Consider the following 19,043-nt stretch of genomic DNA (forward strand, 5'->3'; position numbering starts at 1 on the left):
AAGTCCAGGGCCAGATGGCTTCCCAGGGGATTTCTATCAAACATGTAAAGAAGAAACCATGCCTATTTTACTAAAGCTGTTCCAAAAGACAGAAAGGGACAGAATACTTCCAAACTCATTTTATAAGACCAGCATCACCTTAATTCCAAAACCAAACAAAGACCCCACCAAAAAGGAGAATTATAGACCAATATCCCTGATGAACATAGATGCAAAAATTCTCAACAAGATACTAGCCAATAGGATCCAACAGTACATTAAGAAGATTATTCACCGGGATCCCTGGGTGGCGCAGAGGTTTAGCGCCTGCCTTTGGCCCAGGGCGCGATCCTGGAGACCCGGGATCGAGTCCCACGTCGGGCTCCTGGTGCATGGAGTCTGCTTCTCCCTCTGCCTATGTCTCTGCCTCTCTCTCTCTCTCTCTCTCTCTCTCTCTCTGTGACTATCATAAATAAATAAAAACTAAAAAAAAAAAAAAAAAAGAAGATTATTCACCATGACCAAGTAGGATTTATCCCTGGGACGCAAGGCTGGTTCAACACTTGTAAGGCAATCAATGTGATTGATCATATGAGCAAGAGAAAAAACAATAACCATATGATCCTCTCATTAGATGCAGAGAAAGCATTTGACAAAATACAGCATCCATTCCTGATCAAAACTCTTCCGTGTAGGGATAGAGGGAACATTCCTCAGCATCTTAAAAGCCATCTACGAAAAGCCCACAGCAAATATCATTCTCAGTGGGGAAACACTGGGAGCCTTTCCTCTAAGATCAGGAACAAGACAGGGATGTCCACTCTCACCACTGCTATTCAACATAATACTAGAAGTCCTAGCCTCAGCAATCAGACAACAAAAAGAAATAAAAGGCATTCAAATTGGCAAAGAAGAAGTCAAAGTCTCCCTCTTTGCAGATGACATGATACTCTACATAGAAAACCCAAAAGACTCCACCCCAAGATCGCTAGAACTCATACAGCAATTCGGCAGTATGGCAGGATACAAAATCAATGCCCAGAAATCAATGGCATTTCTATACACTAACAATGAGACTGAAGAAAGAGAAATGAAGGAATCAATCCCATTTACAATTGCACCCAAAAGCATAAGATACCTAGGAATAAACCTAACCAAAGAGGTAAAGGATCTATGCCCTAAAAACTAAAGAACACTTCTGAAAGAAATTGAGGAAGACACAAAGAGATGGAAAAATATTCCATGCTCATGGATTGGAAAAATTAATATTGTGAAAATATCAATGCTACCCAGGGCACTTTACACATTTAATGCAATCCCTATCTAAATACCATGGACTTTCTTCAGAGTTGGAACAAGTCATCTTAAGATTTGTGTGGAAAGACCCCGAATAGCCAAGGGAATATTAAAAAAGAAAACCATAGCTGGGGGCATCACAATGCCAGATTTCAGGTTGTACTACAAAGGTGTGGTCATCAAGACAGTGTGGTACTGGCACAAAAACCGACACATAGATCATTGGAACAGAATTGAGAACCCAGAAATGGGCCCTCAACTCTATGGTCAACTAACATTCAACAAAGCAGGAAAGACTATATCCACAGAAAAAGGACAGTCTCTTCAATAAATGGTGCTGGGAAAATTGTACAGCCACATGCAGAAGAATGAAACTAGACTATTCTCTTACACCATACACAAAGATAAACTCAAAATGGATGAAAGATCTAAGTGTGAGACAAGATTCCGTCAAAATCCTAGAGGCTAACACAGGCAACACCCTTTTTGAACTTGGCCACGGCAACTTCTTGCAAGATACATCTATGAAGGCAAGGGAAAAAAAGCAAAAATGAACTACTGGAACTTAATCAAGATAAAAAGCTTCTACACAGGGCAGCCTGGGTGGCTCAGTGGTTTAGCACTACCTTCATTCCAGGGCCTGAACCTGGAGACCTGGGATTGAGTCCCACGTCGGGCTCCCTGCATGGAGCCTGCTTCTCCCTCTGCCTGTCTCTGCCTCTCTGTCTCTCTGTCTCTCTTTCTCTGTGTGTCTCTCATGAAAAAATAAAAAAATAAAAAAATCTTAAAAAATAAAAAAAGCTTCTGCACAGCAAAAGAAATAGTCAACAAAACTAAAAGACAACCTACAGAATGGGGGAAGATATTTGCAAATGATGTATCAGGTAAAAGGCTAGTATCCAAGATCTATAAAGAACTTATGAAACTCAATAGCAAAGAAACAATCCAATCATGAAATGGGCAAAAGACGTGAACAGAAATTTCACAGAGAAAGACAGACATGGCCAACAAGCACATGAGAAAACCCTCTGCATCACTTGCCATCAGGGAAATATAATCACAACCACAATGAGATACCACCTTACCCCAGCGAGAATGGTGAAAATTAACAAGATAGGAAACAACAAATGTTGGAGAGGATGTGGAGAAAGGAGAACCCTCTTGCACTGGTGGTGGGAATGTGAACTGGTGCAGCCACTCTGGAAAACTGTGTGGAGGTTCCTCAAAGAGTTAAAAATAGAGCTACCCTACAACCCAACAATTGGACTGCTGGGGATTTACCCCAAAGATACAGATGCAGTAAACTGGCAGGACACCTGCACCCCAATTTTATAGCAGTGATGTCCATAATAGCCAAACTGTGGAAGGAACCTCGCTGTCCATCGAAAGATGAATGCATAAAGAAGCTGTGGTCTATGTACTTAATGGAATATTACTCAGCGATTAGAAATGACAAATACCCACCATTTGCTTCAACGTGGATGGAACTGGAGGGTATTATGCTGAGTGAAGGAAGTCAGTAGGAGAAGGACAAACATTATATGGTTTCACTCATTTGGGGAATATAAGAAATAATGAAAGGGAATAGAGGGGAAAGGAGAGAAAATGAGTGGGAAATATCAGAGAGGGTGAGAGAACATGAGAGACTCCTAACTCTGGGAAATGAACAAGGGGTAGTGGAAGGGAGGTGGGTAAGGGGTTGGGGTGACTGGATGATGGGCACTGAGGCGGGCACTTGACAGGATGAGCACTGGGTATTATGCTATATGTTGGCATATCAAACTCCAATAAAAAATATACCAAAAAAAAAGAAAGGTTGACGTGCTTTGATTCAAAATGATAACATAATTGTTTCACTCTCATGCCAAAGAATTACAAAGCAATATGATTATATAACACTATGTTGAAATTTTTCATACCCTTTTAAAAGAATGTATTCTTATATTGAGAGAGGAAAACAAGATTCAATTCATGTTTTATTTTAAATCTTATTATTTTGAATATCTAATTTGTAACAGGCTTATTCACAAGGTTCTAAAGTCTATTTCTTTAACAGAATAAAGTGCTTGTGGTAATGGTTATGTCAGTCTTTATGAATATAAGCTGTATTATAATAGGTATTCAGCTCCCAGCAGCACTACTTTTCCTGAGACTCATGCATTTTTCATTGTCTAGTCATTTTGAATTTAAAGTGGATAGGATGTCCTTTTAAATGCATAAACAAAGAAGATGAAAGTGTATATCATAGTTTCCTCTCAATTTCTGCTACTAAAATTATAGGACCTATGTTTCCTATGTTAGAATGCATCTGGAGTGTTATTCTATATATTGCATGAATAACCAACAGCTCTCTGTGCAGAATTCCACCCAACACCATATTTAGCATCATTCTTGCAAGATAGTACCTAACCAGGCTTGTTCAAAAAAGCAACAGAATATAGCTTATTAACTCAGTGTCTAACTGGAAGATGGAATACAGTAAAAACAAGGTTGGTTTTGTCTTTCAAAACTAGTAGTTTTTCAAGGTAAGATAAGCAGTTATCTTTCAAATCTTCTAAGACTTTGCCCTTTCTCATTTATAAATATTAGTTCACTCATAAACATGTTTATTCATTCATTCTGTATTTATTGAGCATCTATTTCTTTTCCATCCAGCAATCCTCAAGGCACCAGGAACATAGAAATGAATAGAATATATTCCCTTTCTTTCAGGAGCTATGAGTTACAGACCTTGGTGAGTAGGAATAGAGATAGGAGCATACAAATGAGGGCACTTAACTCAGCCTTGGAGAGCAGGGAGTGGCCAAAACGAGGCTTTCTGGAGAAAATGGGTCTTCAGATTATAAAGAGTTAGATAAAGGGACACAGATCTACTGTGGTGGTTACCTATGCAAAAAAACAAAACAAACAAAACAAAACACCATAGTTCAGAGTGATAAGGCAATAATAAGTGAATTGAAAAAATCCTAAAATAGAGAGAGTGGTAAAGAGGTCATTCTGTGAAACAGATTACCAAAAGAATTTGTCCAGTGCTTAAAGACAACAAAAGAGAATTTGATGAGAAGAAGATGGCATGGCTGGGGAGGCAGAACTAGCAGAGTTTGCTATCTAAGTCAACATCCAGGTTTATTTATATTTTTATTTATTTACTTATTTTGCTTTGGTGACTCTAGTAGCTTAGTTTAGATGAGTAGACCACAATAGCTACAGAATCTAGCTTTCTATGATTCGCAAAGAACTCATGAACTCATCTGATAAAAGGCTCCTTTCAATCCTTCCTGTTTTACAAATCATTTTTATTATCATGACAGATAAAACAATAATTTGCATTTTGTATCAAATCATACCAAAGCAGCTAAATGACATGGTCACTAATTAAAAGCAGAAATTAATTACTGAAGATTTGCTGTTTTTTTTAGCTGAAGAAACTAGAATTAGACTGTGTTGATCTCCTGTTAGAAGACATACATGACAGAGGTCTTGGTGGAAGAATTTTCATTAGTCAATCTAGATGGCTTTTTTTATCTTTACCATCTCCAGAATACTTCTAAAACACAGCAAATGTGATTTCTAACACTGTGCTCTGTGCCTTTGTGAGGGCAAAGAGCCCCCCCCCCCCTTTTTTTGGCAGCCTAATACTGGTAAAGCATAGTAATAAGAAGTTGGGATTTGGACTTTTACCACCTAGTTTTCATCTAAACTCTTCCCCATGCTAGCTCTGTGATCTTGAGCTAGTTGCTTAACCCCTCTAAGCATCAATTTACTTATCTATAAAAATTTAATTCTCAATAAAATAGTAATATCTGTTATAAACTGTTTTATGTAAATCTAATGACAACCACAAAGCAAAAGCCTATAGTAAATATAAAGATAAAGATAAAGAGAGAGGAATATAAGCTAACCACTATAGAAGGTCATCAAATCACAAAGAAAGAGAGCAAAAGAAGAAGAAGGAAATGGAAAAGAGCTACAAAAACAGCCAGTAAACAATTAACAAAATGGCGATAAATACGTAACTATCAATAATCATGTTAAATGTAAATAGACTAAATTCTCCAATCAAAAGACATTGGGTGGCTGATTGGATGAAAAAACAAGACCCATTTTTATGTTGCCTACGAGGGACTCACTTTAGATATAAGGGCACACACATACTGAGAGTAAAAAGACAGACAAAGATATTCAGTGCAAATGGAAACCACAAGAAAGCTGGAGTGCCTATGCTTAATATCAGACAAAATAGAATTTAAACCAAAAACTAGAATGAGACCCAAAAATGAGCATTACATGATAATAAAGTGGTCAATTCAACAAGAAGTTATAGCATTTGTAAATAAATATTTTTGCATCCAACATAGGAGTGCCTAAATATATGAAATAAATATGAATAGACCTAAAGGGAGAAATAGACAACAGTACAATAATAGTAAATGATTTTAGTACCCCACTTACATCAATGGATCATCCAGAGAGAAAATCAGTAAGAAAATATTAATTTGAAGAAACACATTAGATCAGATGGACTTAACAGTTGTATATATGGAACATTCCATCCAAAAAATGGCAGAATACATACTATTCCCCAGCACAATTAGAACAGTTTCCAGGATAGATGATATGCTAGGCCACAAAACAGGTCTTAATAAATTTAAGAGGACTGAAATTCTATCAAGCATCTTTGCGGACCACATTAGTATGAAACTAGAAATTATTTATATGAATTAAACTGGAAAATTCACAAATATGTGTAGATTAAACAAGATGCTGCCAAACAACCAATGGATCAATGAATAAATATAAAGAGAAGCAAAAAAATACCTTGAAGCAAATGAAAAAAAAAATAGATAAATGCCTACCTCAAAAAAACTTTTCAAAAAAGAAAAGTTTCAAATAAACAACCTAACTTTATACCTGAAGAACCAGAAAAGAAACAAACTTGAAAGAAGTGAGAGAAGGAGAGGAAGGTAATAAAGATTAGAACAGAAATAAATGAAATGGAGACTAAAAAGGCAATAGAGAAAAATCAAAGAAACTAAGAGTTTGTTCTTTGAGAAGATAAACAAAATTGACAAGGCTTTACTTTTATTCATGAAGAAAAAAGGACAGAGGACTTAAATAAAGTTAGACATGAAAGAGATTTTATAACTGATACTACAGAAATACAAAGGATCAAAGAGACTGCTATGAACAATTATGTGCCAACAAATTGGACAAACTAGAACACTGGATAAATTCCTAGTAACATACACCCTACCAAGACGGAATCATGATGAAATAGAAAATCTGAACAAGACAATTACTAGTAAGGACATTGAATCAGTAATCAAAAACCTCCCAATAAACAAAAGTCCAGGACCAGATGGCCTCACTGGTAAATTGAATTAAACATTCAAAGAAGAATTAAACCAACCCTTACTCAAGCTCTTCCAAAAAAAAATAGAAGAGGAGGGAACTCTTCCAAATTCATTTTATGAAGGCAGCATTATCTTCATATCAAACCAGACAAGGACATACAAGAAAAAAAAATATGGGCCAATATCCCTGATTAACATAGATGCGGAAATCCTCAACAAAATGTTAGCAAACCAAATTTAACGATACATTAAAAAGATCATACACTATGATCAAGTGGGATTTATTCCAGGGATTCAGAGATGGCTCAACACCTGAAAATCAGTCATTGTGATATACCACATTAACAAAATGAAGGAGAAAAATCATATGATCATCTTAATTGATGCAGAAAAAGAATTAGACAAAATTCAGCATCCTTTTATGATAAAAGCTGTAAACAAAAACATCCCTTTATGACAAAAACAAAGTGGGTATCATCAACATAATAAAATCCATATGTGAGGATCCCTGGGTGGCTCAACGGTTTGGTGCCTGCCTTTGGCCCAGGGCGCGATACTGGAGTCCCGGGATCGAGTCCCACATCGGGCTCCCGGCATGGAGCCTGCTTTTCCCTCCTCCTGTGTCTCTGCCTCTCTCTCTCTCTCTCTCTCTCTCTCTCATAAATAAATAAATAAATAAATAAATAAATAAATAAATCTTTAAAAAAATTAAAATTAAATTAAAAAAATAAAATCCATATGTGACGAGCCCATAGCTAACATCATACTCAATGGTGAAAAGCTAAAAGAATTTCTTCTAAGATGAAGAACAAGATAAGGATACCTATTCTCGCCACTTTTATTCAACACAGTATTGGAAGTCCTAGCCAAAGTAATTAGTCAAGAAAAGAAATAAAATGAATCCCTGGGTGGCTCAGCGGTTGAACATCTATCTGCCTTTGGCTCAGGGCGTGATCCCGGAGTCCAGAGATGGAGTCCATTATTGGACCTCCTACATGGAGCCTGCTTCTCCCTCTGCCTATGTCTCTGCCTCTCTCTGTGTGTCTCTCATGAATAAATAAGTAAAATCTTAAAAAAAAAAAGAAAGAAAAGAAGAGGTAAAACTGTCATTATTTGCAGATAACAATATTATGTACAGAAAACATTAAAAACTACATCAAAAACTGTTGGAACTAATAAAGGAGTTCAGTAAAGTTGCAGGCTACAAAATCAATACTCAGATATCTGTTGCATTTCTTTATATTAGTAACAAACTAGCAGGGATTAAAGAAAACAATCTCATTCACAATTGCATCAAAAACAATAAAATACTTAGGAATAAACTTGACCAAAGAGTTGAGAGACTTGTATTGAAAACTATAAGACGTTAATGAAATTGAAGAAGAAGACATAAATGGAAAGATATTTTGTGCTCATGGGTTGGAAGTATTGTTAAAATGTTCATACTGTCCAAGGCAATCTACAGGTGCGATACATTCTCTATCAAAATTCCAATGATATTTTTCAAAGAAATGGAATGAATATTTTTAAAATTTGTATAGAACCAAAAACAAAAACAAAACCAATAGCCAAAGCAATCTGGAGAAAGAACAAGGCTAGAGGCATCATGCTTCCTGATTTAAAACTATTACAAAGCTATAGTAATTAACAAGGTATAGTGTTGGCATAAAAACAAATACATAGATCAGTGGAACAGAATAGAAAGCCCGGAAATAAATCAATGCATATATGGTCAATTAATATATAACAAAGGAGCCAAGAATATACAATGGGGAAAGGGCAATCTCTTCAATAAATGGTGCTGGGAAAATTGGACAGCCAAATGCAAAAGAATGAAATTTGACCACTATCTCATACAAAAATTAGCTCAAAATCCATTAAAGCCTTGAACATATATCCTGAAACCATAAAACTCCTAGAGGAAAACATAGGTCTTGGTGATGATTTTTTTCAACCTGACACCAAAAGCAGAAGCAGCAAAAGCAAAAAGGAGTGAGACTATATTATACTAAAAAGCTTCCACACAACAAATAAAAATATCAACAAAATGAAAACAACTACTAAATGAGAGAAAATATTTGCAAATCATGGATATGATAAGGGGCTAATATCCAAAATATATAAAGAATTCATACAAGCCGATGCCAAAAACAAAAACAAAATAAACAAACTCAATGACAAAGGTACAAACAATCCAATTTTAAAAAGGACAGAGGATCAAAATATACACTTTTCCAAAGACATAAAGATGGCCAAAAGGTACATGAAAAGATGTTTGGCATCATTATCAGGGAAATACAAATCAAAACCATAATGACATATCACCGCACACCCTATTGGAATGGTTATTATAAAAAAAGTAAAAAAATAAGTGTTGGCAAAGATGTGGAAAAGAGGAAACCTCTCTGTACTATTGGTTGTAATGTAAATTGGTGCAGCCACTATGAAAAACAGTATGGAAGTTTTCAAACAAATTAAAAATTAAAAAATAGAACTACCATATGATTCAGCAATTCCACTTTTGGGTATTTATATGAAGAAAATAAAAACACTAACTAGAAGAGATTTCTGCACCCCCATATTTGTGTTTGTTACAGTGTTATTTACAATAGCCAAGATAGGAAACAACCATAATCCATCAATTAATGAGTGGATCCAGAAATTGTGGTGCATATAGGGTGGTGTGTATATTATTATTCAGCCATAAAAAGAATGAATTCTTGCCATTTGCAACAACATAGATGGATCTAAAGGCATTATGCTAATGAAATAAGTCTGACAGAGAAAGACAAATACTGTATGATCTCTTTTATATTGCTCTGGTACTCTCCACTCTACCAAAACTGGTCTTTCAAAGGCTAGCAGTGACTACAAATCATCTTCCATCAGTCCTCATTCACTCTCTTCTCTAAGCAACATTAAATATCACTCCATTTTTTTTCTTATTAAAAAAAACAAGCAGATAGATAAATAGAACATATTGGTCATTGTCAGAGCTGTGGAGATTGGGGGTTGGGAGAAACGGGTGAAAGGGGTCAAAAAGTAATGAGATAAAAAAAAAAAAAAGAAAGAAACCAGACAAGTTGAGAGGGAGAACCTTTTGTGTGTACCTATAATCACTTTAGTCCCTCTTTTTGAACAAAGGGCCCTACATTGTCATTTTTCACTAGGACCTGTAGTTATGTAGCCAGCTCTGTTCCTACTTGAAACTGAGTTCCTTAGCATCTGTGCACATGCTTATTCATCATACTAGTCATCATACTATTCTGTGTCTAGTATAATATCTGACATTTATTAGGTAATAAAAAATTATTTTTGAGATAATTTTTATTAATTTGATTTATAGTATATACATGTGTATCTGTAAAACATTTAAATATTTGCATATTTATTTATACAGTTATATAGTATAAATTAGTAGAAATATATACTGTGAATGTATAATGATAAATACAGTAGATAGGTATAAAATATTTGGAAAATAGATTTCTAAATATTTTGGTCTTCCAGTTATTCTGTATTGAGACTACTGCTTTAGTCTCTTTGAATTTAAACAGTCACTAATGTAATCAATACTATATTTTTAAAACTCCAGAAAGTAGATTAATATCTGGTAAGCAGATTGCACCATAAGCTTTCAGAATGTGCCCACAATGTGTCAGCACATTTCTATAAGAAATAAATACAAAAGTAGTACCTGCCTTGTAGGTTATTATGAGGATTAAATAAGATAGTATATATAAGATTAAGCCCAGGACTTGGCATAGAGTGAGAACTTATTAAATATGAATTATTATTGTTATTTCACCTTAACCGGCCTCATTTTGTAGTAAGTTATTTGGGAACTCAGCTCCAAAATCTCAGTTAGTAGCTCCCCAAAGGCAAGGACCATTTCTTTTTCATCCTTGCATATATAGTGCCTGACGTATAGATGGCTGTTTTATAGTATATTGGTACATATACATCAGAAGGACTAAAATTCTTTTCTCTTACATGACTGATCAGTCATTTTTGGTGGCTTGATTTTGTTCAAGAAAGGTATAGGATATTGCCAAGGTTTTGAATACCATGTTGTAATTTAAGCTACTGCAGGAATTAGCATGTTTTTGACCTTCTTTCCCAAGGAAATTTACTCCATACCCAGTATTTTCCAGTGGACATTCTCAGCATTGGGAGCAACCAATTAGTTGTAACTCTCCCCATTTCTCTTCCACTTAAGGACATAACTTATTATGCAAGTAATCAAGAATGACCCAGTGAGAGGATAATCATGAATCTACTCTAAGTAAAATTTTTAAATCATTTTATACATTATTATTTTAGCAATTATTGTAATGATGGTGTTTTGTGGGGACTAGATCAAACTTCTTCAAAGAGCTCTTTGAAGAATTCAAAACTCTTCAAAGTCAACACTTTTATATCTTACCACTTCCTGCCTACTTATCACAGCTACCTATTCAAAATTCTTCAAAGTCAACACTTTTATATCTTACCACTTCCTGCCTACTTATCACAGCTAACTATTCCCTCTGTGAAATTCTCTGTTCCCTTGGTTTCCATGATACCAGTATTGCTCTGGTACTCTCCACTCTGCCAAAACTGGTCTTTCAAAAGCTAGCAGTGACTACAAATTATCTTCCCTCAGTCCTCATTCTCTCTACCCTCTTAGCAACATTCAGTATCACAACCACTTCCTCCCTTGACAGTCTCTGCTTCCTTGGTTTCCCTGATAGCAAGAACTATCCTGATTTTGCCCTTAGCCTTCTAAACATTCCTGACTCCAATGATGTGCCTCTTCTTTCTCCCTTAACCCCAATCTGGGGATTCCTCAAGGATTTTTCCTAGGCCCTCTTATTCTCTCTCCCTTCCTTGGTGATAATCATCCATTTCTACTACTTTACTCATCACTCTTAGGTGTGTCACTTCTGCATATGTATCTCCTGGTTGATCTCCCTATCCAATTCTTATCTCTTGTTTCTAATACTGCTGGATCATTTGGAAGTTCATCTGGCAGCTCAAATTCAATATACCAAAAATATTTGTTATCTTTCCACTAAAACCAGATCCTTATCATGATTTTTGTTAGTGAATATCACACTTCTGTTAGTGTGACTTAAAAACCGTTTTTTTAATATGTATAATTTCTTATTGGAGTTCGATTTGCCAACATATAGCATAACATCCAGTACTCATCCCATCAAGTGCCCCCCTCAGTGCCTATCATCCATTCACCCCATCCCCCCTTCCACTACCTCTTGTTCGTTTCCCAGAGTTAGGAGTCTCTCATGGTTTGTCACCCTCTTTGATATTTCCCACTCATTTTCCCTCCTTTCCCCTATAATCCCTTTCACTATTTCTTATATTCCCCGTATGAGTGAAACCATATAGTGATTGTCCTTCTCCCCATTTTACTTACTCCACTCAGCATAATACCCTCCAGTTCCATCCACATTGAAGCAAATGGTGGGTATTTGTCATTTCTGATAGCTAAGTAATATTCCCTTGTATGTATAATTCTAGTACTTCTCTTTACCTCTGCCTTTCTTTTTTATCACCTTTCAATTCAGTAAAACTGCTCAGGGTTGCCTAGCCCTATCTCTGCACTGTCTTTGAATTCCTTCATTTTCTTCTTCCCCTGAATGGTATTGCCCAGCTATAGATACAGTGAAGCACATCATACAGACTTCACAGTCTGGCAGAAGATAAAAGGGGGTAAAATCAGTAATTATAATACAATGCTAGAGATGTAAAGGAGAAACATCCCAGGGAAAAGAGGACAGGTAAGACTTCTTAAAGGGGGTAACATCTAAGCCAAATCTTAAAAGATGAATAGGAATCAGATAGATCAAGGCAGGATGAACATTCTAGAATAATAATAACAAATGCAAAGGAATGCCAGCAAAGAAGACCATGACTCATTGTTGAGGTGTAAGTAGCTCTGTAGACTGGAGCTCTGGCTTCATGGGGAAGGCAGAAGGTAAAGCTCTAGAGGTAATGAGAGTGAAGGGAGGGCATTTAGGGCCTTGTTTTCAGTTACCTGTTGGCTCCATAACTAACCACTGCAAATGTCATGTCCTAAAATAACAGCCATTGATTGTTTCTCATAATTCTCCAGTTGGGCAGCCATCTCTGGGAATGGCTTATCTCTGTTCCATGTGGCACAGGCTGGTACTGCTCCACTGGGGCAGGAGAATCCAGGATCCTCACTCACAAGTCTGGTGCTTCAGCTGGGGTGGCATTGGCTGAGTCTCCTTTTCTTTTCATGTGGCCTCTCAATAGTCAGTTGCCTGAGTTCTTTATGTGCAAGCTGTATCTGAAGAGAGCAAAAAAATGGAAGCTACAGAGCTTCTTATGGATTAGCCCAAAGGTCACATGACATCCTTTCCCCTACATAGTTGGTCAAAGTAAGTCACAAGATAAACTGAGTTAGAAAAGGAGAAATTGATGAGAGGAACAGCATGAACGCACAGGGATAGGAGGAAATGTTGGAAGCCGTCTATGTAGACGATGTACCTACAGGCCTTCTAGATCACTATATTTTATGGGGTACCATTATAGGATTTTAAGCAGCAGGCTGACATTTTAAACATATGTGTTTTAAAATATCTCTTTGGTTCCTTAATAAAGATTGAATTCAGGGGTCAGGGCCAATACCTGTAAACAGGGCAACCAGTGAGAAGCCTCTACCAGCATTTTACAGGTTAATCTCAGGAAAGAAAGCCTTCTGCATGGGCCCTCATGTCTTGCCACAATTTTCCTCCCATGGAAACAAATGGAATGACCAAAATGTGAAGGATGCCTTTTAATTTTTTCTTTTTTTTTTTTTTAAGCAAGACATGATGCAGATACCTGCTCAGGACTCTGTGCCCCTTCCAGAAAGATGGGTTCACATTACTGTGGGGGAGGAAATATGTAACATTGCAAGTCCTCTGACTAATGCTTTTTGTTTAGAAATACTACTGCTTGCTTATTTTACATTTCTGTTTCTAAAAATAAAGCAGGAAAGTCAGATGGGACTTTCGGGGAAGGCAAAAGCCTGCTTTATTTCCAGGGGCTCTTCCTGAATCAGACGATGCAGGTTTATATGATCATAAAACCCATATGGGCACTTTATTTCTCTGCAAAGTGAACCCCTTGACTCTGGCCTTTAGTCCCTACTACAATGGTCAACAATGCCTATGAAAAAGCCACAGAAAATATTTACAGAATTTGAAATGTTTTATTATACCACCTCAGTAACTAAATTTCCTTCACAAATAGCAGTTTTACTGTGCAAGCGATTGTAACTTGTGTAGAGGAGCAGAGATCAGTGCTTATTAGTGCTTGTTAGGGCAAATTATGATCCAAAATCTGGAAATGGAAAGGAGATGGTCCCTCTGGATTGTCGGGGGTTTGTACACCCCCTTCCCCTAAGTGTTCCTGGATCCAAGATTTCAGTCTTTTAAAAAAAAAAAAAAGAGGCTGTCTTTATTGGAATGAGAACCTGAGGATAAGATTACAATATAGTGCTTCTTTGTCAGTGTGCCGGTGTTCTCTCAGGTTTCTGAATGCTTAATGAACGCAATGGTGGGCATCAGGGATGAGGTTAATTTCCCCCCACAGGCTCCAGAGTGCCATGGCTAGAAGCCAGGATTACTTGGAGAGATTTGGTCTCAAATCCCAGCTTTGCCATTTCCTAGTTATGTGACAGTGAGCAAATTCCTTAACCCCTCTAAACTTTGTTTTTTTCCCTCTATAAAACCTCACTAATAATTGCACCTTGCTTGTAGGATTGCTGTGATGGATGAAAAAAAGTACTACTTATTGCATTGAACCTAGTGACTGGCGCAAGTGCCCAATAAATTTTAACTGTTAGTGTTTTAATGGACTTCCTGCTGATCTTTGCTGTTTCTCTTTATTTTTCAGGGAGATGTTAATCTCTGTGGCTCTGGGCCAGGTGTTATCTCTTCTTATTTGTGGAATTGGCTTGACCAGCAAGTACCTGTCAGAAGATTTCCATGCCAATACACCAGTCTTTCAGAGTTTCCTCAATTACATCCTTCTCTTCTTGGTCTATACCACCACACTAGCTGTCAGACAAGGTAAGCATGCAAAAATGCATATGTAGCTTGGAATGTAGCTCAATTTATTTTTTACAAACATCTAGAAGAATGATGAGCCATGACTCAATTAACTTTTTTTCACATACAGCATCATAAGACAATTCAAGACCTCAAATCTCACTTTTCTATTTTGCAATAATAAAGCAAACAGAATGAACAAATAAATCACAAAGAAGCATAAATTGTGTGAATTCAGCGGGAAGTAGGAAATGCATGTATAGGCAAAATGTACAATTGCTCACTATCTGAATTTCTGTTAACATTCCTTGTACCCCTCAGTGAATCTAAATAGAGTGCTTCCCTGGATGCTGGAAAGGCCTGAAACATCTGTCCTCACTAATGCTGGTCCTGAGAAATCCAAGGGAATTACAGACAAATGTATATTCTTTAGGAAAGTGTCACAAGAAACATAAATATAGTAAACACAAACAACTCTCATAATAATAAAGGGGAAAAAAGGAAAGAAAACTACCACAAATGGTCAGGTGAGATCTTCTGTCTAAATTTAAAATAGCTAAAGCGAGAAAAGAAGTCCTCCAAGAATCAATACAAGAAAAACTTTTTAATTGGCAACTGAAGTTGAAATCCTTGGGATGTATCTCTGGGGAGTGTAATTCAGAACCTTTTGACTATAATGCTGACCCTGGTATAAAAGCTCTTTTCTCTGGCTCAGAAATAGCCAACAGTTCGCCCCTAGGAGCTGTTGGCTATGAAATATGCATTGAAAAATAATCATTAATAGGTTTAAAGACAATTATATACCTGAATAATAAATAAGGATACATGAATAGCTTTATTCATCAATCCTAACAGTCATACTTCTCTGAAACTTTGTAACAACTGTATCAAGTATCTCATTTTTACTCTAATTATTTAAATGGCCATCCAGAATAATATTGCTAAATTAAAACAATGTGTCCAAAACTAGATTTTATTCCATTGGGACTGAATTCCAATTTAACTTTGGATTTGTTTAAAGTATTGGAAAAGCTAGTTTCATTTACTTCTCAAAAAATTGTATTATTGGTGTTTGTTTCTTAAAGTTTAACCACAGTAGACATAATTAATTTAAGAATAAAATTTCAATGCAAAACTCAAGACTACAAAAGTTGTAGACATTGAGTCTCAGCTATATTTCCTCAGCATGATCTGGAAGCTAATAGTTTGAACACTACAAATGCCAAAAAGAAAGCCCACAAAACTACAGGAAAGTGGTGAATTTATCTTCTCCAATTTTTAGGACTAAATAGTCTAGGCTATGAGATGGTGACCTGTAATTAGTCCTCACTAATGGGTTCTTGTCCATCTTACTTTCCAGGAATCCAGAAATTTAACAAAAACCTTCATGAGGAAAAAAATAAAATCGAGTCATTCTAAGAAAGAGAAAATTTCAGTCAGTAAAGCTTTGAAAACTAAATGTAGCAAAAGACCTAATATTTATAACAATACCTTTTATCAAGATTCTATAATACGCCAGACACTATGTATGTAAGTTATCTCTCTTATTCCTTCAGTCCAAGGAAATAAGTATTATTACCCAAAATTTTATAAATTAGGATACCAGTTCCTTTGCCTGCCTGTGCCTCTCTGGACTCCCTGTATCCCATGTAGGTCCTAGGGAAGGCCGCAGGAGGAAAAGAAGATACTTTTGAATAAAAGGAAGGGGTTTTGCTTGAATTTTAAAACCCTGAATAAGAAACCAGCCCTGGTGCAAGGTCTATTGAGGCACAGCAATGAAGTTAAGAGGATATAGTCCCAGATATGGGGATACAGGGTAATGGGAGAGAGCACAGCTGACGAAAGACCAGGGACTAGGACAAGAAATTTGGAGGCTCTTTGGAAACAAGATTGAAGAGCGCCTGGGAAATTCTGTTTATCCCAGTCAGTGATGGAGAGATTCAATTTCTAAAATGTCCTCTCTGGACATTTCTGCCATTCCCTCAGATTATCACTAGATTCACTTGACATGTCTTTATGTGGGTGTTTACTCAGAATGTTTGTTTTAATCTTCATCTTTAGAAGTTTTAATAGGCTGGCATTAAGCTAACATCTGGAAATCAACATAGTAATTACATTAATTTTGTATAGGCTGATTCAGTACTATGTTCTAGAGATATAATAACCTCTTTCATTGTGTACCTCAAGATTTGAGAGGGAATGAACAGCAGAGCAAAGAGGATGAGAGGATGGAAAGTCTGGTGTGTGCAGGGGAGGTGCTCTCATAGTCACGATTCCTTCCCCTTTCCTGGTGCTTCTTGACCACTCCTCCCAGAGGCCTGCAGATTAGGACTGAGCAAAATTACTGTCTTTCCAGTTCTCCCAGAGCAGACGTCACCTATCCCGCCAAGCCACCATTTAATTTGACATTACCTTAGGCCACCTTAACTGCAGGAAGTTAGTCTCCGGAGCATTTTTTAAACAAATATTTCTTTTTCATTTTAACTGTACAACTTTTAAAAGGTTATAATTGTCACATGTGAATAGAATGTGATAAATCCCAGAAGCTCTTCAGAAGTGTTCCTGGTGACATGACAAAAGCCTTGTGGACATTGGACTTCAAAGTTAAACTGCCTTCTCTTTACCAGATTTGCACTGAACCAGTGACCAAAGACTTTGAAACAACAGATTCCAATAGAAATTCCAATATAACTCCAGTTCAAGCTGGGGTTCTGAATTGTCCCTAATTATTAATTGGTTCCTACAAAAATTTGACCACCATCCTCCTTAAGAAATGTGTATCTTGTTGAACAGGCTTAAATCTAACCCTTTCATTGATTGATGCTATGTTTTTATTCCAGATAGTTCTAAAATTCAAAAAGATTTTGCTGTTCATAACAAAGAACTTCAGTAGTACAACTTTACAGGGGGAAAAATGTACTTCAAACAAGTAGTTCCACTGAGAATTTAGCCATAACTTCGATGGGTTAATAGTAACCATTTTTTAAGAAATTATTCAGGCAAATAAAATGTACTCATTGAAGTAAAGTCTGAAATCCAAACTCATGCTGTATGTAGGTAGTAGGGCTTCAGGAATTATAAAGAAAAGCTCAGCTCTCTTCCTGTGTATCTTTCCTTTACTCTCACTCTATCACACTTTTATCTCACACTTGTATCACACTTAGAACACTTTTGTCACCAGATATGTGGTGTTTTTCATACCAAGCAATTCTGTGGCACCAGCTGGTTGTCCTACACTTGAACTCAGTTCTGACACTGTCTTCCTAGACATAGCTAGCATAAGATCCCACAGGCTAAGAACTAAGTCTCATATGATTGCCCCTTTCACTTCAGATGCCAATTGCGGTCTGGGTTGTAACCTCTGCTTCTGACTGATAGACTGTAAATCAGAGACTCCTAGGACTTCCTTCTGGGGTTTGATTAATTACTTGCTGGAGTGGTTCACAGGACTCAGGAAAATGGTTTACTTACTGTTTATCAGTTTATTATAAAAGGATATGTTAAATAATATAGTGAACATCCAGATGAAAGACATGAGTAGGGCAAAGTATGTGGGAAGGGGCACAGAGTTCCCATACCTCTCTGGGAACGCCACTCTTTCTGCACCTCTATGTGTTCATCAACCCTGAAGTTTTCTGAATCCTCTACTTCAGAGATTTTTATGGAAAGTTCATTATATAGGCATGATTGATCATTAACTCCATTTCTAGCCCCTCCCCCTTCTCCAGAGAATTAACAGGTGAGACTGAGAATTCCACATTTCTAATCATAGCTTGCACTTTGTGGTAACCAGTCCCTATCCTGGAACCCACCAAAAGTCACCTCATTAGGACAAAAGACATTGCCATCACCCTGGAAACTCCAAGGGATTTAGGAGTACTATGTCAGGAATCAAGGTCTCAGACCAGATATTGGGATATAAAGATGATCTTACGTACTCTTACTACTTTGGGAAATTATAAGAGTTGTAGGAGCTCTGTGCCACAAACTGGGGGCAGAGACCAATATATATATTTTCCTATTGTTTCACAAGAATATAACTACAAAAGTACAGTGAAACTTCCAAAAACTTATGGATTTGCCTAGGAAATTCTCAAAAGATTCTTCCTCATATCTACTTTTTTTCTTAAAATTCCATGTAATGCTAGCTGAAATCAGGAAGCAGAGAAAAACAAAAGGCAAAGACTCTAAACAAGAAGAAAGAACAGAGTGGGGTCTAACTGAAGCCCAGCCAGTTCTTGCATTTATGTTGTAGAAATAAGAAATGTGACAGCCTATTAAAAACAAAAGTGAAGATAGGATATCAAGAAAAAGATATGTCATCACACTTTTTGCCCATAAACTTCTTTTATCA

The 19,043-nt window shown here is 36.6% G+C and overlaps 1 protein-coding gene across 6 annotated transcripts in view; it reads left to right on the forward strand.

Annotated features, from left to right (window-relative positions):
- The window catches only part of SLC35F1 (solute carrier family 35 member F1), a 390,439-nt gene that overhangs the window by 230,079 nt on the left and 141,317 nt on the right, over positions 1–19,043 (forward strand). For 3 of the 6 annotated variants that reach the window (XM_025422847.3, XM_025422848.3, XM_025422849.3), the window contains one exon: positions 14,535–14,710. In XM_025422847.3, coding sequence (XP_025278632.1) covers positions 14,535–14,710 — 176 coding nt within the window. Of the gene's footprint in view, positions 1–12,517; positions 12,621–14,534; positions 14,711–19,043 lie in introns of those variants that run through there. The other 3 variants (XM_025422850.3, XM_025422853.3, XM_025422852.3) reach the window with 3 other exon arrangements.

The sequence above is a fragment of the Canis lupus genome, chromosome 1 (genome assembly GCF_003254725.2).
Source record: "Canis lupus dingo isolate Sandy chromosome 1, ASM325472v2, whole genome shotgun sequence".
NCBI lineage: Eukaryota > Metazoa > Chordata > Mammalia > Carnivora > Canidae > Canis > Canis lupus.